This window comes from Myotis nattereri (assembly GCF_964212035.1).
Source record: "Myotis nattereri genome assembly, chromosome: 1".
Taxonomy (NCBI): Eukaryota; Metazoa; Chordata; class Mammalia; order Chiroptera; family Vespertilionidae; genus Myotis; species Myotis nattereri.
In genome coordinates, this window is record NC_138075.1 from 36,441,287 (window position 1) to 36,461,540 (window position 20,254).

The 20,254-nt window shown below is 41.3% G+C and overlaps 1 protein-coding gene across 2 annotated transcripts in view; it reads left to right on the forward strand.

Moving 5' to 3' along the window:
* Positions 1-20,254, forward strand: part of ARMH4 (armadillo like helical domain containing 4) — a gene marked incomplete at its 5' end in the record, with an annotated part of 106,707 nt that overhangs the window by 2,204 nt on the left and 84,249 nt on the right. The window contains 3 exons of one of the 2 annotated variants that reach the window (XM_081103483.1): positions 8,425-9,856; positions 15,218-15,451; positions 17,616-17,828. In XM_081103483.1, coding sequence (XP_080959609.1) covers positions 8,482-9,856; positions 15,218-15,451; positions 17,616-17,828 — 1,822 coding nt within the window. Of the gene's footprint in view, positions 1-8,424; positions 9,857-15,217; positions 15,452-17,615; positions 17,829-20,254 lie in introns of those variants that run through there. The other variant, XM_081103484.1, reaches the window with a different exon arrangement.

A 20,254-nucleotide genomic window follows, 5' to 3' on the forward strand; every position in this document is an offset into this window, starting at 1 on the left:
ATGAGGAGTGGAAAGGCGAGGCTCCGTGGACATAGCTAGGAGGAAAAAGGATGTTATGGATGCTTCAAATTGCTCACATTACTGTAGTTTGAGGGGAATGCATGTCAGAACCCTGCTAATATGTCTTAAACTCTTCAAACCATTTTCATGTCTATTATCACTTTCTTGGTTTCTCTTCCACCTTTTGAAGAAAACAGAATAAACATTCTTGTCTCCATTTTGTAACGAGGAAACCGAGTTTCAGTGATTTTGCCTAAGGTAGAGCTGGAATTTCAAGCCAGTTTTTAAATCTTCAGATCTCGCTTCTTTTACTAGGAGTAAGATGGTGTGGGAGGGATGATAAGCACAGACATCTTCATTTGTCTGTAGTGCTACACTGCGGAGAATAGAGCTGTGGGCTCAATGTGTAGAACTTGGTTGTGACCTGCAGGAATGGGAAGCCCTCCGCAGGGAGTTGCCAGAGTAACCATCGTGACCCAGCCCACTTACCCCTTCCTGGGGGACCATGCTTTTCTTTGTGGTTACTTTATTCTCCTTCCTTCCTCTGTGGTCAAAGATGCTGCTGAAAGGATCATCTGTCATTCCAGCTACTTAATTTATAGTGAAAAATGACTGGGGACAGATGATCCTAAAGCCACTGTATCAGGCCACTGACGGTTGTCAAAAACAGTGAATTGGAAGGGTATCTTAATGCTCTGTGCCACTGTTGGATTAATAGGGTCAGAGTCTTGATAAGCCTTGCTTTAGGCCAGTGGTTCTCAACCTTCTTAATGCTGCAACCCTTTAATACGCTGGGTACTCGTATGTGGGCGTATCTGCATGTGGGCGGACCTGCCTGGAGACGGATAGAGGAGCGGTATCACGGTTCCCAAGACCATTGAAAATATGTGTTTTCTGATGGTCTTAGGCGACCCCTGTGAAAGGGTCGTTCGACCCCCAAAGGGGTCGCAACCAACAGGTTGAGAACCGCTGCTCTAGGCAAATGAAAAAGCTTTGGCAGTGAGGGCCTTCAGGATTACAAGAAAAGGTAAGACAATGACAAATTCATCATTGAGGGTCAGGAAAAACACAAAAAGGGAAGATGATCAAGACACAGATAAGGAAGGGAAAGTTTCCTGTTCCTTCATCAATCACAGAATCACTAATTGGATTTTTAAAGGTGAGATGGTAACTGGGAAGCAAGTTGACCTGAAGCTCTGAGACTTGTCACTTGTTACTGTTGATCTAGTTTTAAAAAATGAAATAAACACTGAAAACCTAAAATATAGCAGAGATGAGAACACTGAAGTTATTACTGTTATTAAAATAACACGTTGACAATGTAGTCAAAATTGACTATGTGAAGAACATGACATATAATTATATATGGACCAGAGGCTTGGTGCACAAAATTTGTGCACTTGGGGTGGGGGTCCCTCAACCCGGATTGCAAGAGGGCGCAGGCCAGGCTGAGGGACCCCACCAGTGCACGATCGGGGCCAGGAAGGGACCCAGGAAGTTGGCCAGCCGGGGAGGGACCACAGGAGGGCTCCAGGGCATGTCCAGCCCGTCTTGCTCAGTCCTGATCAGCTGGATCCCAGCAGCAAGCTAACCTACCAGTTGGAGCGTCTGTGCCCTGGTAGTAAGTGCATATCAGCGACTGGTCGACTGGTCAACTGTCTGCTCCCGGTGGTCAGTGCACATCATAATGACTGGTCTACCGGTCAACTGTCTGCCCCCTGGTAGTCAGTGCACATCATAGCAAGCGGTTGAGCGGCCTTAGTGTATCATTAGCATATTACACTTTGATTGGTTGAATGGCCGGACAACCGGACACTTAACATATTAGGCTTTTATTATATAGGCTAGCTGCTAGACCATGAAATGTCATTGAAAATCTTACAATATAAAATGGAGACTCTGCTCACATTCTTTTTCACATTCTTAAGTGGTTATTTATATTCACTTCATGCCAGCAAATATTAATTGAACACCTCCTCTATGTGCCTACCATTATTAGCAATTATATGGCAAGCAGAAAAAGCTAAAAGGTCAGTGTTTGTATGGAAGAATCATAACCTTATTTGAGGCGACCAGACTTACAGACATGATTATTTGTGCTAGAGAAGCTGGGAGAAGGGTGGGAAGAGAAGGGGTGAGGCGATTTTGTGACAACAGTTAGTACACTGGCTGTGACATGGTGGGGGAGGGGTGCCTAGGGTAGGGGAGAAGGAAGGAACTCTGACTAGTGTGGTGTCATGAGCAAAACTTAGGAACCTGAAATGAGTATGGCACAGAAGAGGGCAATATACCTACTTGACAATGGTGTCTGTACTGGGCACAAGTGCTGTGGGGTTGCATTACAGATATGGAGTTTGGCGGTTGTATGTTTGGGGACCTTATGCATTTTGGGAAGGCAGAGCGTTGTAGTGGCAAAGGCGGGGAACTGGAAATCTGAGAGAATTCACAAGTTTAGAAACAGACACGATCACATAGGCAAGTTAATTCTCCTCGACCAGCCTGCGGTTTTCTCATGTCACAAAGAATGGGGATGATGGTAGTACCTATCTCATTAGGTTATTGTTAGGATTAAATAAGGTAATTTATACAAGGCACATACAACATTTGACTCATAGCATCCCCAAATGGTACTCATTTTTAATAAATTATTGTCATTTTAATTCTTAAGAATAAACCATTGGATTGTATGAAATTTACTGGAGAGAAGAGTCTGAAAGAGATAATTAAGAGGCAATTAAAATAATAACAGTTCAGTGATGTGACCGAAGGGACAATTCCAAGAGATATTGTGAGGAAGGATCCACAGGAGTTGTGAACCTAAAATATAAAGGAGAGAAGAGTTCAAGATGACACCGAAGATTTATGATTGAGTTTATTTTAAGATAATCGAGATGCACAATTCTAATAAGCAATGAAATCTCTCCTCCTTGCTCCCCCAGCAAAGCCTAGTGTAGGTGAAGGGTAGATGAAGAACATGGTGTGTTTTAGGTGGCATCCAAGTAACTTCCACTAGACGAGGAAAATCTGAGATTGGGCAGCTTTCTTCCTGAAACCCCAAACCAGCTCTTTATGGTATTTGTGTTTATCCCAAGAAAATAAAAATATCAAGCAGATTGTCGCCAGTTTTTTTTTGTTGTTTTTTTGGCAAACTCCACAGCCCCCCTGTGTCTTGAGTAGTCCTAGGGCAGCACTCATGCTCCTTATGAAGGACAGCTGCAATCCACTTTACTTTGAAAAGAGTAGCATTGTCACTGCTGAGGATGTTTGTCATGCTGGTCCCCTTTTGTGTGTGTGTGTGGGTGATACACCGAACAATGCAAGTATAAATTCTAATTGGAAAAATAGTGACTGAGTGTTTTAAAAAACTGGTGATTAAGTCTGACAAGATGGCTAAGGCTTTATTTATTTTTATATTGTCTTTCATGTGCCTTTGAAACTTGAGTATGCCTAGACTTGACAAAGAACCAGATTCTGGACTGTATCTATTTAAGATCGTCAAAGATAATGCTTGACAGGACAGCTTATCTGCCCGCTGGTGGCAGAAATGCGGTCAGTTGTTCAGAGGACTGCTGAGCCATTAGCATACCTTGATAGCGAGTGATGGACAACGTGCTCCTGACTTGCTCTGGCAGGGATGCTTTTTAAGCTGTTAGAAGCTAATATCCACGATCAGTTAGCAGTTGGGTTAGAGTTTATTTATCTGAATTAATTTGCCCTGATGGATATAATGAAGGGAAAGCAGCATCCAAAGTTACAGTGTGAAGGAAATCTTCTTTTGTTTGTTTACTAAATATTCTTATCACTGAGACAAATAATTCTAATAGGCAATGAAGTCCCCCCTCCCTCTTTCTCCCCCAGCAAAGCGAGCCATAGATATTCATGTTTGTTTAGCCAATATTTACTGAACATTTCCTGTGTGCCAGGGAGAGGATACCATGTTGAGGACAAAAGAAAAGGCCTTAAAAATATGGTTGCAGGTGGTTATATAGGTTTAGAAATATTGTCATAGAATTGACCATGGTCAGTCTTTTTTTATTTATTCTCTAATGTCCTGCAACTCCCAGTGGGGGACACCAAGCTCCTGGGAGTGACTACGTGAAGCTGTTCTGTGCTTTGAAAGATGGAGAAAGACCTGGAACCTGAAGGTCATCTACCAATTTATCTGAGTTGCAGCATGTCCCCTGCTGCTATTTCTACAGGCTGTCTTTCCTGCTTCTTTTAGAGGTCAGGTGTCATTTTGAAAAGTGGAGAGAAGGAGCATATGGCCACAATACACAGTCATAGAATAGGCTAGCAGTTCACCCCACTTTCCTGCTGTAATTGGATTTAGAAAGCAGGTGGCCAACACTTAATTACAGAAGGAAAGTCTTTTAGAGCAATGGCAGAATTCCTTCCACACAAATACTCTAAAGCTCAAGAGCTGGGTGAAAATAAAACCTTGAAGGAAAACTTGGTTTCGGGAAGGCAATTGAGGTTAGACTAAATCTTAATTCTTTGCCTCTCCCCTGCCCAGTCTGATTTGATCACAAAATTTTCCTCTAGGTCCACATAACTCCAGAACATATTAAATAAAATGTGAAGCATTCATTCAATCATTTGGGTGCCTTGCCTGCTCAATGGCAAAGTTGTGGGAATATAAAGATATTGTATTTTTATTTTATGTCATGTAGATAAAATGTGAAAATGGAATTATGGAGGTAGAAGGGATTTCAAAGATTATTTTAACTCCTCATTTTGTCAAAAGAGAAACTGAAGCAATTTGGCCAATATCACATAGCAAGTTGTTTTTTTTTTAATTTTTTTTAATTGATTTCAGAGAGAGAGAGAGAGAGATAAACATCAATGATGAGAGAGAATCATTGATCCGTTGCCTCCTGCAAGCCCCCTATTGGGGATCGAGCTTGCAACCCAGACATGTACTCTTGACTGGAATCAAACCTGGGACCTTTCAGTCCCCAGGCTGATGATCTATCCACTGAGCCAAACCAGCCAGGGCTCACATAGCAAGTTTTTTTTTTTTAATTTAATTTAATTTTTTTAAAAATATATTTTATTGATTTTTTACAGAGAGGAAGGGAGAGGGATAGAGTTAGAAACATCGATCAAGGGGATTGTCAAGGGCGGGGGGAAAAAAAGGAGACATATGTAATACTCTTTGTAATACTTTAAGCAATAAAAAAAAAAGAAAAAAAAGAAACATCAATCAGCTGTCTCCTGCACGCCCCCTACTGGGGATGTGCCCGCAACCAAGGTACATGCCCTTGGCCGGAATCGAACCCGGGACCATTGAGTCCGCAGGCTGACGCTCTATCCTCTGAGCCAACCCGGTTAGGGCTCACATAGCAAGTTTTAACAACAGTGAAGGTAGGAGTCAGGAATCATTTTCCTGATGCTAGTCCATGGCCCTCTAAACTTTACTGCTACCATCATGGACCTACTCCTTCAACCCCCTCCCAAGTTTTTTTTTTTAAATGTTATTATTTATTTATTTATTTATTTATTTATTTATTTATTATTTTTAAAATCCTCACCAGAGGATATTTTCCCATTGATTTTTTTAGAGAGAGTGGAAGAGAGAGGGAAAGACAGAGAGAAATATCGATGTGAGAGAATCACATAGATTGATTGTGCCCAGAGCAGGGCCTGGGCTGGGGAGGAGCCTGCAACCGAGGTGCGTGCCCTTGATCAGGATCCAACCCCGGCCCCTTTGGTCCACAGTTCAGTGCTCTATCCACTGAGCCAAACCGACTAGTGCTTCCCCCCAGACCCCACTCCCGCCCCCACCCCCAGGTTTTTATCCAGAAGCATGGGAGCTTGTAGGGTAAGCTTTTAGGCCACACCCTCTTTTTTCTGGGATGTTTAGTAAGATTTCATGGAATGGGAAAAATATTTGTTTAGGAAAGGGCAGCTCTCTGAACAGATCAGAAATGAACCAGAGTTCTGTAGCTTTTTTATATCTTCCACTATATAGGGTTTCATAGTTCAACTTGTCTGCCCAGAAATATGAAGGTGTAATGTCATCAACTATGAGCACTCATGCTTTACAGCTCTCATATATTTTTGTTTTAAGGAAGGAAAATAGAGGCAGCAGGCCAAGTACTGTTACCAAATCTGTTACCTGGGTATGAACTGGGATGCTTTGTGGCTCATCTAAAGTGATAACTAATGTCCAGAATGTTGATATGCCTTAGCCCATGCCATTTCCTCTTTATCAAATATCTTTTCCATATTCTCTCCTTTTAAAACAATGCTAGCTACATGACTGAATGTAATTTAATATTTAAATAAAATTGGTTCAAACCTTGATCCTACCTAAGGAGAAATTTTACATCTTTCTCACTATCTCTGAGGATTCTTGGCAGGGGCTGGGCAGTGGCTTATATTTCTCCTAGTCATCTCTGGCTTTGATGTTCTCCTGCTGCTAAATTTATGATCCCTGGCATACTGTTGCTTTTCTGCACTAGGCACTAGGGTGCCTCATGACATCAGCCCATTTCTGTATTCTCCCAAAGTACTGTGGATTCAAGCTTTTTGTGTAACAGATTACCTCCAAACCTGGTGGCAATAAATGCTCATTATCTCATCCCATTTCTGTGCAGTAGGAATTTGGGAATAGCTTACCTGGGTGGTTCTGGCTCCAGGTCTCTTAAGAAGTTGTAGTTGAGATGTCAGCTGGGGCTGTAGGATCATCTGAAGGCTTGACTGGGGCCAGAGGATCCGCTTCCAAGATGACTCATTGATGTGGTGCTGGGAGTTCAGCAAGGTGCCTCAGCTCTGTATCCAGGGGTTCCTCTTTCCTCATCTAAAAAAGTTCAGCCTTCTTTTTTTTTCAGCAGCCACCGAGGACTAGGGACTTGACCTTTTCTCTGCTTCAGAAGGGTCTATAAGACTAGATGAGATAACACTGTTAAAGCTTTGAACACCTTCAGGGGAAAGGGCCTTATGAAAATGTGAAATTTTATATTTTATGTGTGCACATCACATGCTTAAAATGGATAGTTTAATGATTAGCCATGAAAGAAAGAAAAGGTATAATTTTTATAAAGATAAGTTTTATATTTTAGAATTTTCATTCCTAGGTTTAATTTTCTAGAAAACCTGCAGCATCTGAGAAATTTTTGATGATGGGAAAAGAAAGGGCTCTACGATAAAAAAGAACTAAAACCTTTAAGTTTTGGGGAAAATGATCAGTTTTGATATAGTTTTAGTTGTGATGAGAGTGAGTAGTGGTTTTTTTTATTTTAATGCAGTGAATCTTAATATTACAAGAGTGTGTTTTCAGTAAAGATTGTTAATTTAATATGTGTATTGGTTCTCTTAAAACGTTTATTTCTTTTAAGAAATACACTTACATTAACTCTTACCTTTTCTCCCTACATTTTAAACATGAAGGTTTTGCTTATAATTTTTATAGTTGTTGTAGAGAAAAGAAAGAATTTTTAAAATTTAAAGACAATTTACTTGAAAACATTTATATATTTTTATTTTTTTATTATTATTTTTAAAAACATGTAACGCTTCACGAATTTGCATGTCATTCTTGTGCAGGGGCCATGCTAATCTTCTTTGTATCATTCCAGTTTTAGTATATGTGCTGCCAAAGTGAGCACTCATTTATATTTTTTTTAAAACTCATGAATATAACTGGTATTCAGTATTTTGTGATGACATCTATATATATGTGTATATATATATATATATATACATATCTATCTGTCTATCTATCTATCTATCTATCTATCTATCTATCTATATAAAAGCCTAAGTGACCAGTTGTTTGATCAACTGGTCGCTATGATGCGCTCTGACCATCAGGGGGCAGACGCTCAATGCAGGAGCTGCCCCCTGGTGGTCAGTGTCTCCCACAGCCAACCTCCCACAGCCAGCCAACCTCCTGTGGTCCCTCCTAGGCCAGCTGGCCAACCTCCCGTGGTCCCTCTGGGGGACCTGATGGCCAGCCAGGCCAAGTGACCTCACCTGTGTACTAATTTGTGCACTGGGGCTCTAGTTTTAAAATATACTTAAACGTTCTTTGAATGTAATGTAAGTAAATGTAAGATTTACTTTTTATATCCTGGACATTTCTGCAATCACTTGACTACATGATTAATAGAGGAATTTGGGGAGAATAATGTGACTCTAAGAGTAGTTTATTTCAAGTAGGTATTTAGGAAACAATGAACTGAATACTTGAACTCTGTGAACCTTTTTCTAGAGAGCATCACATTAAATCAGCTGCAGAATTCAGAAGGGAAAAATGAACTGGGTTATCCATGTCTCAAAGGTACAAAGAAATAGAACAGTCCTCTCTTACATACCATCTCTGAGCATAACGTCAAGGAGATTATTTAACTCATGGTTTCAAAGGGGCTTATTTACAAAATATATTTATGTGACAGTTTGATATGCTTTGTTTTTCTGCAGGACTCACTCACTACCGTTGTCAACTCTGCCATTTTATGTGCACATTTCTCTTCCACTATGAGAAGACCAAGAGTATTGCACATCTGTCTGGCTTTCTGTAGCCTTCTACTTCTCAACGGTGCCATACAATGTTTGGCCTTCCCCAAAGTGGAGAGAAGGGAGATAGCACATGCTCATGAAAAAAGAGGGCAGCCTGAGAGGATAAACTCAGATGACCTAGAAAACAACTCCATTGCTTCAAAGGGCACTCCCCAGCCCGTGGTCTCCGAAGATCCAATGATAGTGCTAGCGGGACCATCAGCAATGCCATTAAATAAAGTATCGCCTATTGACAGAGAAGCCCATTCCATAGGAGCTGGGCTCATGCAGCCTAATAGCCCTGGTGTCGACACTGCTACAGAGCCAGTGGTCCCGGCAGGGGAAGAAGTGGTTGGTTCCAGCCAGCCAGAGAGAACGTCTCCCGAAAGCCTGTTTCCCAAGGCCATGGTGACCAACCCTATGATGGCAGCTGGTTCTGGGAATGTGGATGAGAAGGAGGAACTCTTTAGTAGTACCAACACTGAGCCCACTGTAGAAGGGACTGCCGAAGCAACACAAGGTTTTCTGAAGTCTGTGGACAATCAGTTGTTTACCACTGAAAGTCAGGGAGGCGTTAGTCTGGGACATTCACCTTCATCCTCTGTGAACACTAACAAAATACTAACCACCAATCTAAGGACGGAGAAATTTGAAGCAGACACAGATCAGAGGATAACGTCTTTTCCTGGTGCAGAGCCCATCGCAGGCACCGAGCCCGGAAGCCTCAAGTCTGATAGGGAGAAGCCTTCACAGATGACAGCTGGTAATACCCAGGCGACTGCCACCACCCCCGGGCTTGCAACCTCTGAGTACAGCCTGGGTGTTGAGGCAGAAACTGCCAGCCTGCTGGGAGCCCCAGAAGTCACAGAGAGTGTCAGCACAGCTGTCCCAGCGGCCTCTGTCCTAGGCGATGAGTGGGATGACACCAAATTAGAGAGTGTAAGCCAGATAAAGACCCCAAGGCCTGGAGACAATACAGAGACTCCGATGAGAATGGAAATGTCTCCGACAGCCCAAGCAACCCCTAATGGTGTGGGAGGCGTGGAAGGGGACGAAGCTTTGACAGAGGCTGCACAGATGGGTCTGGGGCTGCCTGAAGGGGAAACACACTCCGAGACAGCCCTGCCAATAGCGCCTGGGGAGGGGAGGTCATCTGCCTTCACCGATCAGATTTCCTTTACTCCCACAAGTCTGATGGAAGATACAAAAGTCTCTGTTGTGAACCTGTTTCAAAACACTGCAGACTCCATGGAATCCACCACGGAAAACGATGCCCTGTTTTTCTTAGAGACCACTGCTCCCATCTCAGAATATGAGTCTGAGGCTTATCAACCACTGAGAAATGCTTTTAAAGGTAAAAGAAACAAAAAAACAAGCTTTGTTTAATTTGGAGTGCTTTCATTTGGTTTTATCGTTTTTTAAAAATGGAAATATAATTGTCGTTTAACATTGTACGGGTTTTAGGTGTTTTATTTTTTAAAAGTGACGATTTACAAATAACTTCTCTATGCCACCTCCGGCCTCCATGGGAGACTGTCATTAGGCAGGTGGTGGGCGGGAGTGAGAGCCACACCCTGGGTGTGCAGGATGCTCTATGAGCCTCTGGAGAAAGGTGGCTTTACAGTGGCCCCAGCTTTCTACCCAGGTGGATTGCCTACAGCTTCCTGGTGGCCGCAGTGGAAACAAACCACCCTCAGAACCAGACATCTGGGAAGCCTAATCCCCAAGCAATGCATGAATTTTCTTTCCTAAAACTTCAGGGCTTCGTGAGAATCTGAAATGACCCCATGGGTTTTCCTGGCTGGCGGCTACAGCTGTGCAGCATTCAGTGTGCACATCCATCTGCGATGCCAAGGTTTTGTGCAACCTGAGAGCCGCCTCCCCACTCCCCTCAGGCGTAACCTTCACTGGGGAGGTGAGAAAGAGGTGATGGCGAGAGGGATAAAATATCTCATCTTCTTGCCGGTAGGCAGAATCAGCCCTCACTTGGTGCTTATTATCAGTTATCCAAGGACAACAACAACAAAGAAAATTAGCTGAGACAACCATGAAGCAAATATTAGAACCAAAAATATCACTGGTAGCAACTGAATTTAAAGGAACTGTATTTTGTGCATTTTAGGGTATTTAAGTACTGTAATTCTTTCACTGAGGGGTTATAGATGGAGACAGACTAACTCATTTTGTTATTTGCCTTAAAATGACTTTGGATCTCTGTTCAAAAAAAGAAGTTATCTAAGTTTTAATCAAAAGCAGAAGTACACAAATAAAAATATATGTTATATAAAAATTATCCCCAAATTGAATTCCTATATATATATTGACCAGTGGTATTTAAGGGGACCAGTTTGTCTCTCCCCACCCCATCATTTGGCAAAGTTTGGAGACCTTTTTTGGTTGTCCCATTAGAGGGGTGCTGCTGGCTACTGGCACGAGTGGGTAGAGGCCACGGATGCTGCTACACACCCTACAGAGCACGGGACAGCCCCCCAACAACAAAGACTTATCTGAGCCAAATGTCAACGGTGCTGAGAAGCCCTGATACAGACTTAATATTCTGCCTACAGACTTAACACTTCATTATGAAAATGTATAAAGATATAGGAAAATGTGAAGGAATTAGGTATATGTCTCAGTGGTATAATAAAAATGTAGGATACTTATTTACAGATTGATGTAAAAATACTCCTATCCTTGATATTTTTTTGCCAAAAAGCTTTAGGTAAATATTTATCTCATAGTATTAGCCATATAGGCTTTTTTGACTTTGTTTTCCCCAAAAGAAGTTCATCTAGAAATAAGGGGGAGAGGCAAGTCCTCTCTGCTGCCTCGGTTCTGCACTGCGTGTGGCTCTTGGCCTTTACATGCGGGAATGTTACCAGCTGACAAGCCTTACATTTGTGGCTGATGGATAATATTTTTCTGTTATTATGTGTGGTGGGTTAGATAACAGCCTGGACAAGGGAAGACAGTGTAACTTGCATATGCTCGTTCTGATTTGTTTTGGAATATGTGCAGCTTGTTACTTCTGCTAAGTTGACTAATTAATGGAAACTATCAAATTAGTAATATGTTTTATGAAGTGTTATTGGGATTGAATTAAAGTGATAAAAGATTGAGTTTTACATGTCCAATTCATTTTTTTAAAAGACTGAAAGATTGCCCTAGCCATCTTGGCTCAGTGGATAGAGCATTGGACTGTGGCCTGGAAGGTCCCGGGTTTGAGTCTGGCCAAGGGCACATGCTCAGGTTGCAGGCTCAGTCCCCAGTAGGGGGCATGCAGGAGGCAGCTGATCAATGATACTTTCTTATCATTGATGTTTCTATCTCTCTCTCCCTCTTCGTTCCTCTCTGAAATCAATAAAAATATATTAAAAAATAAAATATATTAAAGACTGAAAGACCTAGTATAATGTAAGTTTTCATAGAAGCTTCCAGAAAATGTTTTGTAAGCTGGTTTTTAAGTTCCATGAAGAGAGTTGGGTTCACATGACCAGGAAGATATTAGATATGATGGAACAAGAAGTTTACTATAATTCTCTGTAACACTTTAAGGTATTCCTGGAGCATTAAGTCATATGGTTCCAGATTATTCATTGCACAATTTAATCCATGATTCTTATGTACTAGACTTGCATTGGCTTCTATTAATGCAGCCTAAAAAGTAAATGAGTTTGGTAATTGTCCGATTATTATTTTGATTATTGAGTATAGTCCTTACTTAGTTGTGACTGCCTCACTTTTAATGGGCAACTTCTTTTTATTTCTAAAACATAGCGCAGTATCTGCTGCCTAGTAGGTGCTCAATAAATACTGGGCCAGTGAGTGAGTAATGAGGAATGAGAACCTTTTAGACTGAAATTATCCAATTTGACTGCCTGCATTGTCCAGGTTAATCAAACAGCTTCTAAAAGTTCTTCATAGAGAGGCAATCTATTAATTCCTTTCACTTAAATTTTTTTATTTTTTTGTCCCATAGAGTTAAAAAGAATGTGTGAAAAATTGAGATTGTTGGCAGTAGTCGTTAAGGAATAGCCAAAAAGCTTTTACCCATTTTCTGGTGGTTATAAGTATTTTTCAAAAGTAAGCAATTCAAATGCCAATTATTTTAGTTCTCAGGACTACTTAGGACATTATCTTTTTCAGGATACGCAATGATTTCTTGGTGTTTGGGGCATTATGAACAGATGAGTACCCTGAGATTCTCAGTCTTTGGATTCAGCCTGTTCTTCAGCTGGTTCAGTTGGAGATCAGATTTTAAAAGTAATTATAATAATGATTATATTTTATTTCTATAGGAAGTAGAAAGAATGAAAATGTGGAGATTTTTTTTCAATTTTTATTTAGAAAATTTTATTTTATATTTTTTCATCACCATTTATCCCCCTATACCCTCTTCGATCTCCCCCATTCCCACAATCCCCACACTGTTGTCCATGTCCAAGCTTTCTTTCTCTTTTTTAATTTTTTGCTCAATCCCTCCCCCCCTTCCAGCTGTCAGCCTGCTCTCTATCTATGAGTTTGTCTCTATTTTGCTTGGTAGAGAAATTTTGGATGTTATTTTTTAATTTAATTTAATTTTTTAAAGCACATTTCTATTTTTATTGATTTCAGAGAGGAAGGGAGAGGGAGAGATAGATAGAAACATCAGTGATGAAAGAGAATTTTTGATCAGCTGTCCCCTGCAAGCCCCCTGCAGGGGATGGAGCCTGTAACTGGGGCATGTGCCCTGACTGGGAATCGAACCGCAATCTCCTGGTTCACAGGTCGATGTGCAACCACTGAGACACGTCAGCCTGGCTGGATGTTATTTTTTAAATTCTCATTATTATTTATAGTTCTCACTCTCTTTTCTCTAACAGCAGTCACTTATTCCAAAGTACTGTGTTATTTTGATTTCTTGCTATTTCATGAAACTATGACAATAGACTGTAAATTTATTTTACATATTTGTTCTCAAAAGTGTTCATTATGCTTTCAAAAATGAGGGCAACATAAAGCATGCTTACAGCTTCAAATGATAAAACTACACATTATTATCTTTTTATGGTGGAGCATTGTCCTAGGTGCTAAAGGTACAAAAAGGGCAATGAATCCTGGCTCTCAAGAGATTTACAGTCTCACTGGAGAAAGGAAGAAGGAAGCAAAACTTAAACAGTGGTACAAAGTGCAAATATGAAGTCTGTGTACGAACCTTACTGTAACTCACATTGCCCTTTAGCAGGTACGGCAGCACATCAAGTATACACATCTCTTCAACTCAGAGGAAAAAATAATCTGATCTGGATGGGAACCAGGAAAAGAACTGTTTGTATTGAAAAACCTACAAACCCTATTTTAAAACAAATAAATTGTTTCCAAAGAAAAATATCTTAAGTAATAGGAAGTATCATGATGTCATTAATAAATATCAGAAGAAACCTTTTCAGCTATCCCTAGAATGCCAAAAATTTTTTAATATATCACTTACTGGACTTGCTAATATGCTATGGATCTAGAATTAGCATTTGAAAAAGAGAGATAATAGGGTCTTCTAGAAATTAAATTTTGATAGTGGCTCAGTATTTGAAATTTGCAGCGTGATTCCTCCCTATGAAGGGGGCAAATCTTGACCCTTATAAATCTGTAATTTATTTTAGGGGATTAGAACATAAAGAAAGGGGCCTTGGACAGATACATATATCCCACAGGTCTGTTTCACTGTCTTTTATGATCTAAAAGCAAACGCAGACCTACAGATTGTAGGACAGCGGCAGGATGCCCATGCTCATGGCTGAAGAATATTCCACTGTGTATATATGTACTACAACTTCTTTATTCATTCATCCAATGGCAGGCATAGTTAGCACAGTGGTTAAGAGCACTGCATATGTAAGGCAGGTTCCTTAGCTTCTTTAAACCTAAGTTGTTTGTAAAACAAGTAATAATAGCTGGTATTTATTGAATACTTACCAAGTACTGGGCATGTTCCAAAGGTTTTACATGTGTTACGTAATTAATCTTTGTAACAATTCTGTGAGATAGATACTATTCTTTCCACTTTCTAACTAAGGAAACTCAAGTCCCAGAAATGTTAAGTAATTTGTTCAAGGTCACACAGCTAGTAGGTGGCTGAGCCAGAATTCAAACCCAGGCAAATTGGCTCTTGAACCTGCATTCTTGACCACTATGAGAGATGGCTTCCATGGAGTGATATTACTACTTACCTCCTCTGATTACATGTGGGAAGATAAAATAAGATAATGTCCACCATGCACTTCACTTCTTGTGTGTTCGGCCTTACTAGAAAGTCAGTAAACCTTAATTATTGGAATTATTATCCCTTTAATTCAAAATACTAACTTTCAAAATTGCCAGTATGAAAATTAATTTAAACAAATGCTTCTGAGAATGTTTGCGAATAACTTAGTTCTTAACAAACAGATTATGTTGAAATTCACAAAAGGGAGCTTAGTTGATCTTCCTATTTTGTTTTAGATTTTATGTCTTTTTCTTTTTCACATGAGCTTCTCTAACTCTGTCTTAGATTGATTCCCTACCCCTGAGAGCAGCAACTCGGAGAACATGTGTTCACTGGCATTTTATTCCTGAGCGACCCCTCTGCCTTCCCATCCCCTGAAATAGCTGATTGTTTTTTTGATGTATCAATTATATAGTGACTTTTTGAGGTACAGGAATTCGATCTATTTTAAAACGTTGTTTCCCCTCTTTTAAGACACCACCGGTCCAGAGCTGACGGCGGCTGTTGCAGAGGCAGCAGCCACTTTCTCATCGGTGACACGGGAGCCGCAGGTGTCTCCCCTCGAAGTGAGCAGAGGAGATGGGGAGACCGAGGAAGGAAAAGAGGTCCCCGGAGTTACTCAGCTGTCGAGAAGAGGGGAGCCTCTGGCCACTACAGTTCCAACTGCAGCTGCGCCTCTGCCTTTCGAAGTTACCCCCGCGGTGGAAGGTCTGTAAGGGAGGGAGTGGGACTCGGGGTGATGGGGGTGGACCTTTTCTGTGGGTTGATGAGCAATAGAATGAGTGAGGCAGATGGTGGCCCTGTCACCAGGGTACGCGCACACACCTGGAGAGTGAATAGGAAGGTGGGCGGACTCTTACTTGGAGAGATGCCACACAGCCTCAAACAATGAGGTGTTAGTTCCCAAGAAAAACCTCCTGGCGGCTTCTCTTAGGGACTGGAGGAAGGCCTCACTTCCCGAGACCCCTCTCCTAGTTGGACAACTCTGGCTGATCAGAGATGTTAAAGGGGAAGAGACGAAGAGAGTAAGAGAGTAAGCACGTGGGTTTGAATCCCCGCTGTGGCCCTCATTAGTATTGTGGCCTCAAGTAAGTTTCTTAATGTCTTCAAGCCTTGGTTTGTTCATCTTTAAATAATGCCTGTCTTTCTTAAATGTTATTGTAAGGGTTTGAAATGATGTATACACACTGCTTTCTCCATAGGAGGGCCTCAAATGCTCTGATATCTTAAAGACAGTGAAGTTTTCAAATTTGGGTGATTATCAGGATGACAAAAATTATTGTCAGTAGTTTTAAATTCGTAATTTTTAATAATTACAACATTTTTATTATTTAATTATTTTGGGGGTGGCCTCATATGTTTGTCTCATCATTGGTTCAAGTAAAGCCCACTTTTATTTATTAACTGAGTTATTTTTAACAATGTAATAAATGCCTTCTAATCCTATTATTCCCCCCCCCCCCAAGAAATCCCCCAGGGCCTTATCAATAATCTACATGTAACGCCATGACCCTTCCCATCTCAGCCCCTTCCTTCTCTGACGGTTACCGTCATCCTGAATCTGGTGTTCATCATTCCCTTGACTTCCTCTTCTTTCTTTTTAAATATATTTTATTGACGTCAGAGAGGAAGGGAGAAGGAGAAAGAGATAGAAACATCAATGATGAGAATCATTGATGGGCTGACTCCTGCACAACCCTCACAGTGGATTGAGCCCGCAACCCGGCATGTGCCCTGACCAGGATCGAACCGGGACCTCCTGGTTCATAGGTGGACACTCGTCCACTGAGTCATGCTGGCTGGGCTTGACTTCCTTTTCTTTTAGTTTTATTACATCTATATTTACTCCTAAAATTATACATTTAAAAATTTTAGTTTTTTTTTTTTAACTTTATAAAAACTGTATTGTCCTGTAGGTAGTCTTTTTGGAACTTACTTTTTTTTTTCTTTTTACTTAATGTTCTATGGCCAAGATTTACTTACTCTAGCTCTTTTGTTTTGACTGCTTTTAATACTCCATTATGAAAATATATCCCAGTTTATTCATTCAGCCTTCCTCCAGGCTCTCCTAGTGATTTGCATTTGGGTCATTTCCAGGTTTAGCTATTGTGAGCGTTGCTGCCATGAGTATTCTTTTTCATATTCTCCATCGTGCATGTGTGGGAGTTTCTCTTGGGTATATACTTAGGAACTGAATTGCTGGGCCATAAGGTATATGACTGTCTGACTTTAGGAGGAACGGCTCACTGTTTTCCAAAGCGATTGCACCAATTTATACTCCCAACAACAATATATGTGAGACTATCCTGGGAGCTTTTAAGAATATTTCCTCAGTCTTTACCACTAAGGAGATTCTGATTCAGTAAGTTGGCATATGTGGACAGCATGACATTGACATTAAAAAAATTATCTCAAGAGATTCTGACGACCAGTCAGGCTTGCAAAATAATATTACTATCGTAGAATTTTTAGATTTGGGAAGTCCTGGAGCTAAATTTGGCTGCTTTGAACTTGAGCAGATTCCAGACACAGATCTAGGCTCTTACTTTTTGACTTGATTTTTAAAATAGTCTTTGGTATACCATTTAATAAATTTTTGTTGAAATTTTCAATCTTTGGTAATAAATTAAACCCATAATATTGTCAATAGAATAAATGGGAGACTGAAATTTAAAAACCAGTTTCTGATTGGAGTCGGTATATTTTCCTGCAAGATAAAGTGTTTGCCTTGGGTCGCTGGACTGATGCAGCACGGGAAGGGGGAGCTGGTTTAAGTGTCATTAATCACTTCTTGCTTAGAAAGTAAAAACACATGTGTACGTTTCCCAACATGATCATCTCTGGGTCAAGTCCTGCCTCTTGTGTTTGGCAGACCTAACGGACACAGTCACGGGGCCAAAAGAGGAGGTGTTCACACCAGTTTTGGGATCTCCAGTGACACCCCCTGGAATAATGGAGGAGGCACCCAGCATCGCCCCAGCACTTTCTGATTCTGAGGCATCCTCGGAGAGAAGAACCGTTGTTCCCTCCGTTAGCCGTGTTAACACAGCTGCCCCGTATGGCCTGGACCAACTTGAATCTGAAGGTACCCATGCTTTGAAGGGAATCTTTCCTAGGACGGATTGAACGAGTCACTGAGCAATGATGTTCTGAGAAAAGAGTGAGGCGTGGATTCAACCCGCAGTGTAGGTCAGGGGCCAGTAAACTACGGCCCAGCAAATGTGGCCTGCCATCTGTTTTTTTTTTTTTGGTGGCCTGCAAGCTGAGAATGGTCTTTGCATTTTAATTTTTATTTATTTATTTAAATTTTTTTATCTTTATTATTGAATTTATTACAGATGTCCCGTATTGTCCCCCATTAACCCCCTCCTTCCCCACACCCCCTCCCCAGGCCTTCGCTGCACTATTGTCTGGGTCCATGGGCTATGCTTGTATGCATGTAAGTTCCTTGGTTAATCTCTTCCCCACCCTCTGAGAATCGTCAGTCTGTTGCATGCTTCCATGTCCCTGGAGCTATTTCGTTTGCCAGTTTATTTTGTTCATAAGATTCCACATATGAGCGAGATCGTGTGCTATTTGTCTTTCACTTACTGGCTTATTTCGCTTAGCATAATACTCTCTAGGTCCCTTCATGTTATCTCAAAGGGTAAGAGATTCTTTTTTTTTTTCTTTTTCTTTTACTGCTGCCTAGTATTCCATTGTGTATATCAACTAATCTACTGATAGGAACTTGGACTGTTTCCAGATCTTTGCGATTGTAAATAAAATCAAAAGAAGAATAACATTTTGCGACATGGAAAAGTTATATAAAATTCACCTTTCAGTGTTCCTAAAGAAAGTTGTATTGGAACACAGCCACACATGCTCATTTATGTATTGTCTGTGGCTACTTTGGTGCCAGAGCAGCAGCGAGTAGTTGGGACAGACTGAATGCCCACATAGCCTAACATATTTAAAACAGGGCCCTTTACTGAAAAAGCTGACCCCTGGTCTAGATCAGTAGTTCTGCACTAAATTTGAACATTAGCATCACCTTAGGGAACTTTTAAAAAACCCCTCTGCCTGAGTCCTTCTCCCAGTGATTCTGATTTGGTTGTGTGGGATGGGATCGGGCATCCACATTTTATTATTATTTTTCTTTTTTAAAACATATATTTTTTATTTATTTCAGAGGGGGAGGGAGAGGGAGAGATAGAAACATCAATAATGAGAGAGAATCATTGATTGGCTGCCTCCTGCACACCAGGGGATGGAGGCCGCAACCTGGGCATGTGCTCTGACCGGGAATTGAACCATGACCTCCTGGTTCATAGGTTGACACTCAACCATTGAGCCGTGCCAGCCGGGCATTCACACTGTAAAAGAGTGCTTGGGGTGAGTTACACATGCAGTTGTATCGAGACTACTGGTTTACATGGAAAACTTGAGTCTCCACACCTGATTTTCTTGGATGGAAGTTTTAATGTGGATTGTATTTTCATAACACTGCTCTGGTTGTTCATGTTGGGTTATTCTGTTTTATTCATGACATCTCCTGGTTAGGATGTCTCACTGTTTGGAAAGAGACAGTCTTCTCCCCTGTTAAGACAGAAATTCATGCCAGATTATACTTTCCAAGACACTGGCGTTGAGCATGAAACAGATGCGTGGAGCGCAGCTGCCCAAACAGGAAGCCTGGGAATATGACGAAAGGCTGTTTTATTCATCAGCATTTTGGCAGGTGAATAGCTCCTGGCTGGAGGTGCAGAATATCCAGAGATTTGCAGTGCTGAGCTCCTTCCTTCCTCCCTCCCTCCCTCCCTCCCTCCCTCCCTCCCTTCCTTCCTTTCAATATATTTTTATTGATTTTAGAGAGGAAGGGAGAGGGAGAAAAAGATAGAAACATCAATGATGATAGAGAATCATTGATCAGCTGCCTCCTGCATACCCCCCCCCCCCCCCCGCCCCTAGGGATCGAGTCCACAACCTGGGCATGTGCCTTGACCAGAAATTGAACCATGACCTTCTGGTTCCTAGGTTGATGCTCAACCACTGAGCCGTGCCGGCTGGACCCAAGTTTCTTAAACTAATCTGGAAGGCAGGCAACCTTTGGGGCACTAAATTAGCCATGTGTTTGATGCGCTGAGACATAGGCTGTGCTGTTATTTTGTATTTCGGCTGCTCTACCGCAGGGAAGGTGGTTCAGCCAGGTTGCAGCAGACTCTGCCGCAGACGTTCAGGGTTACACTGTAGTTTTCTGACAGCGAAACATGACAGTGTGGGAGTGAGTGGAGAATTCCGTAGCAGAATGCTGCTTTAAGAAATGGATCGATGCGAGCTCAGAGGCTAGCAGCTCTTGCACTTCCCATTAAGATAAAAATCGTATGACTTCGAGTTCAGTCTCCTATTAGCTCTCTGCTCGCAATGCCATCTGGAAACAGCCATTTTCCTCAAATTAACCTGAATTAGAGATGACAGCTTTACCCAGCAGGGCTCATTAAATCAGAGAAGAAAAATTATATTTGTGAATAA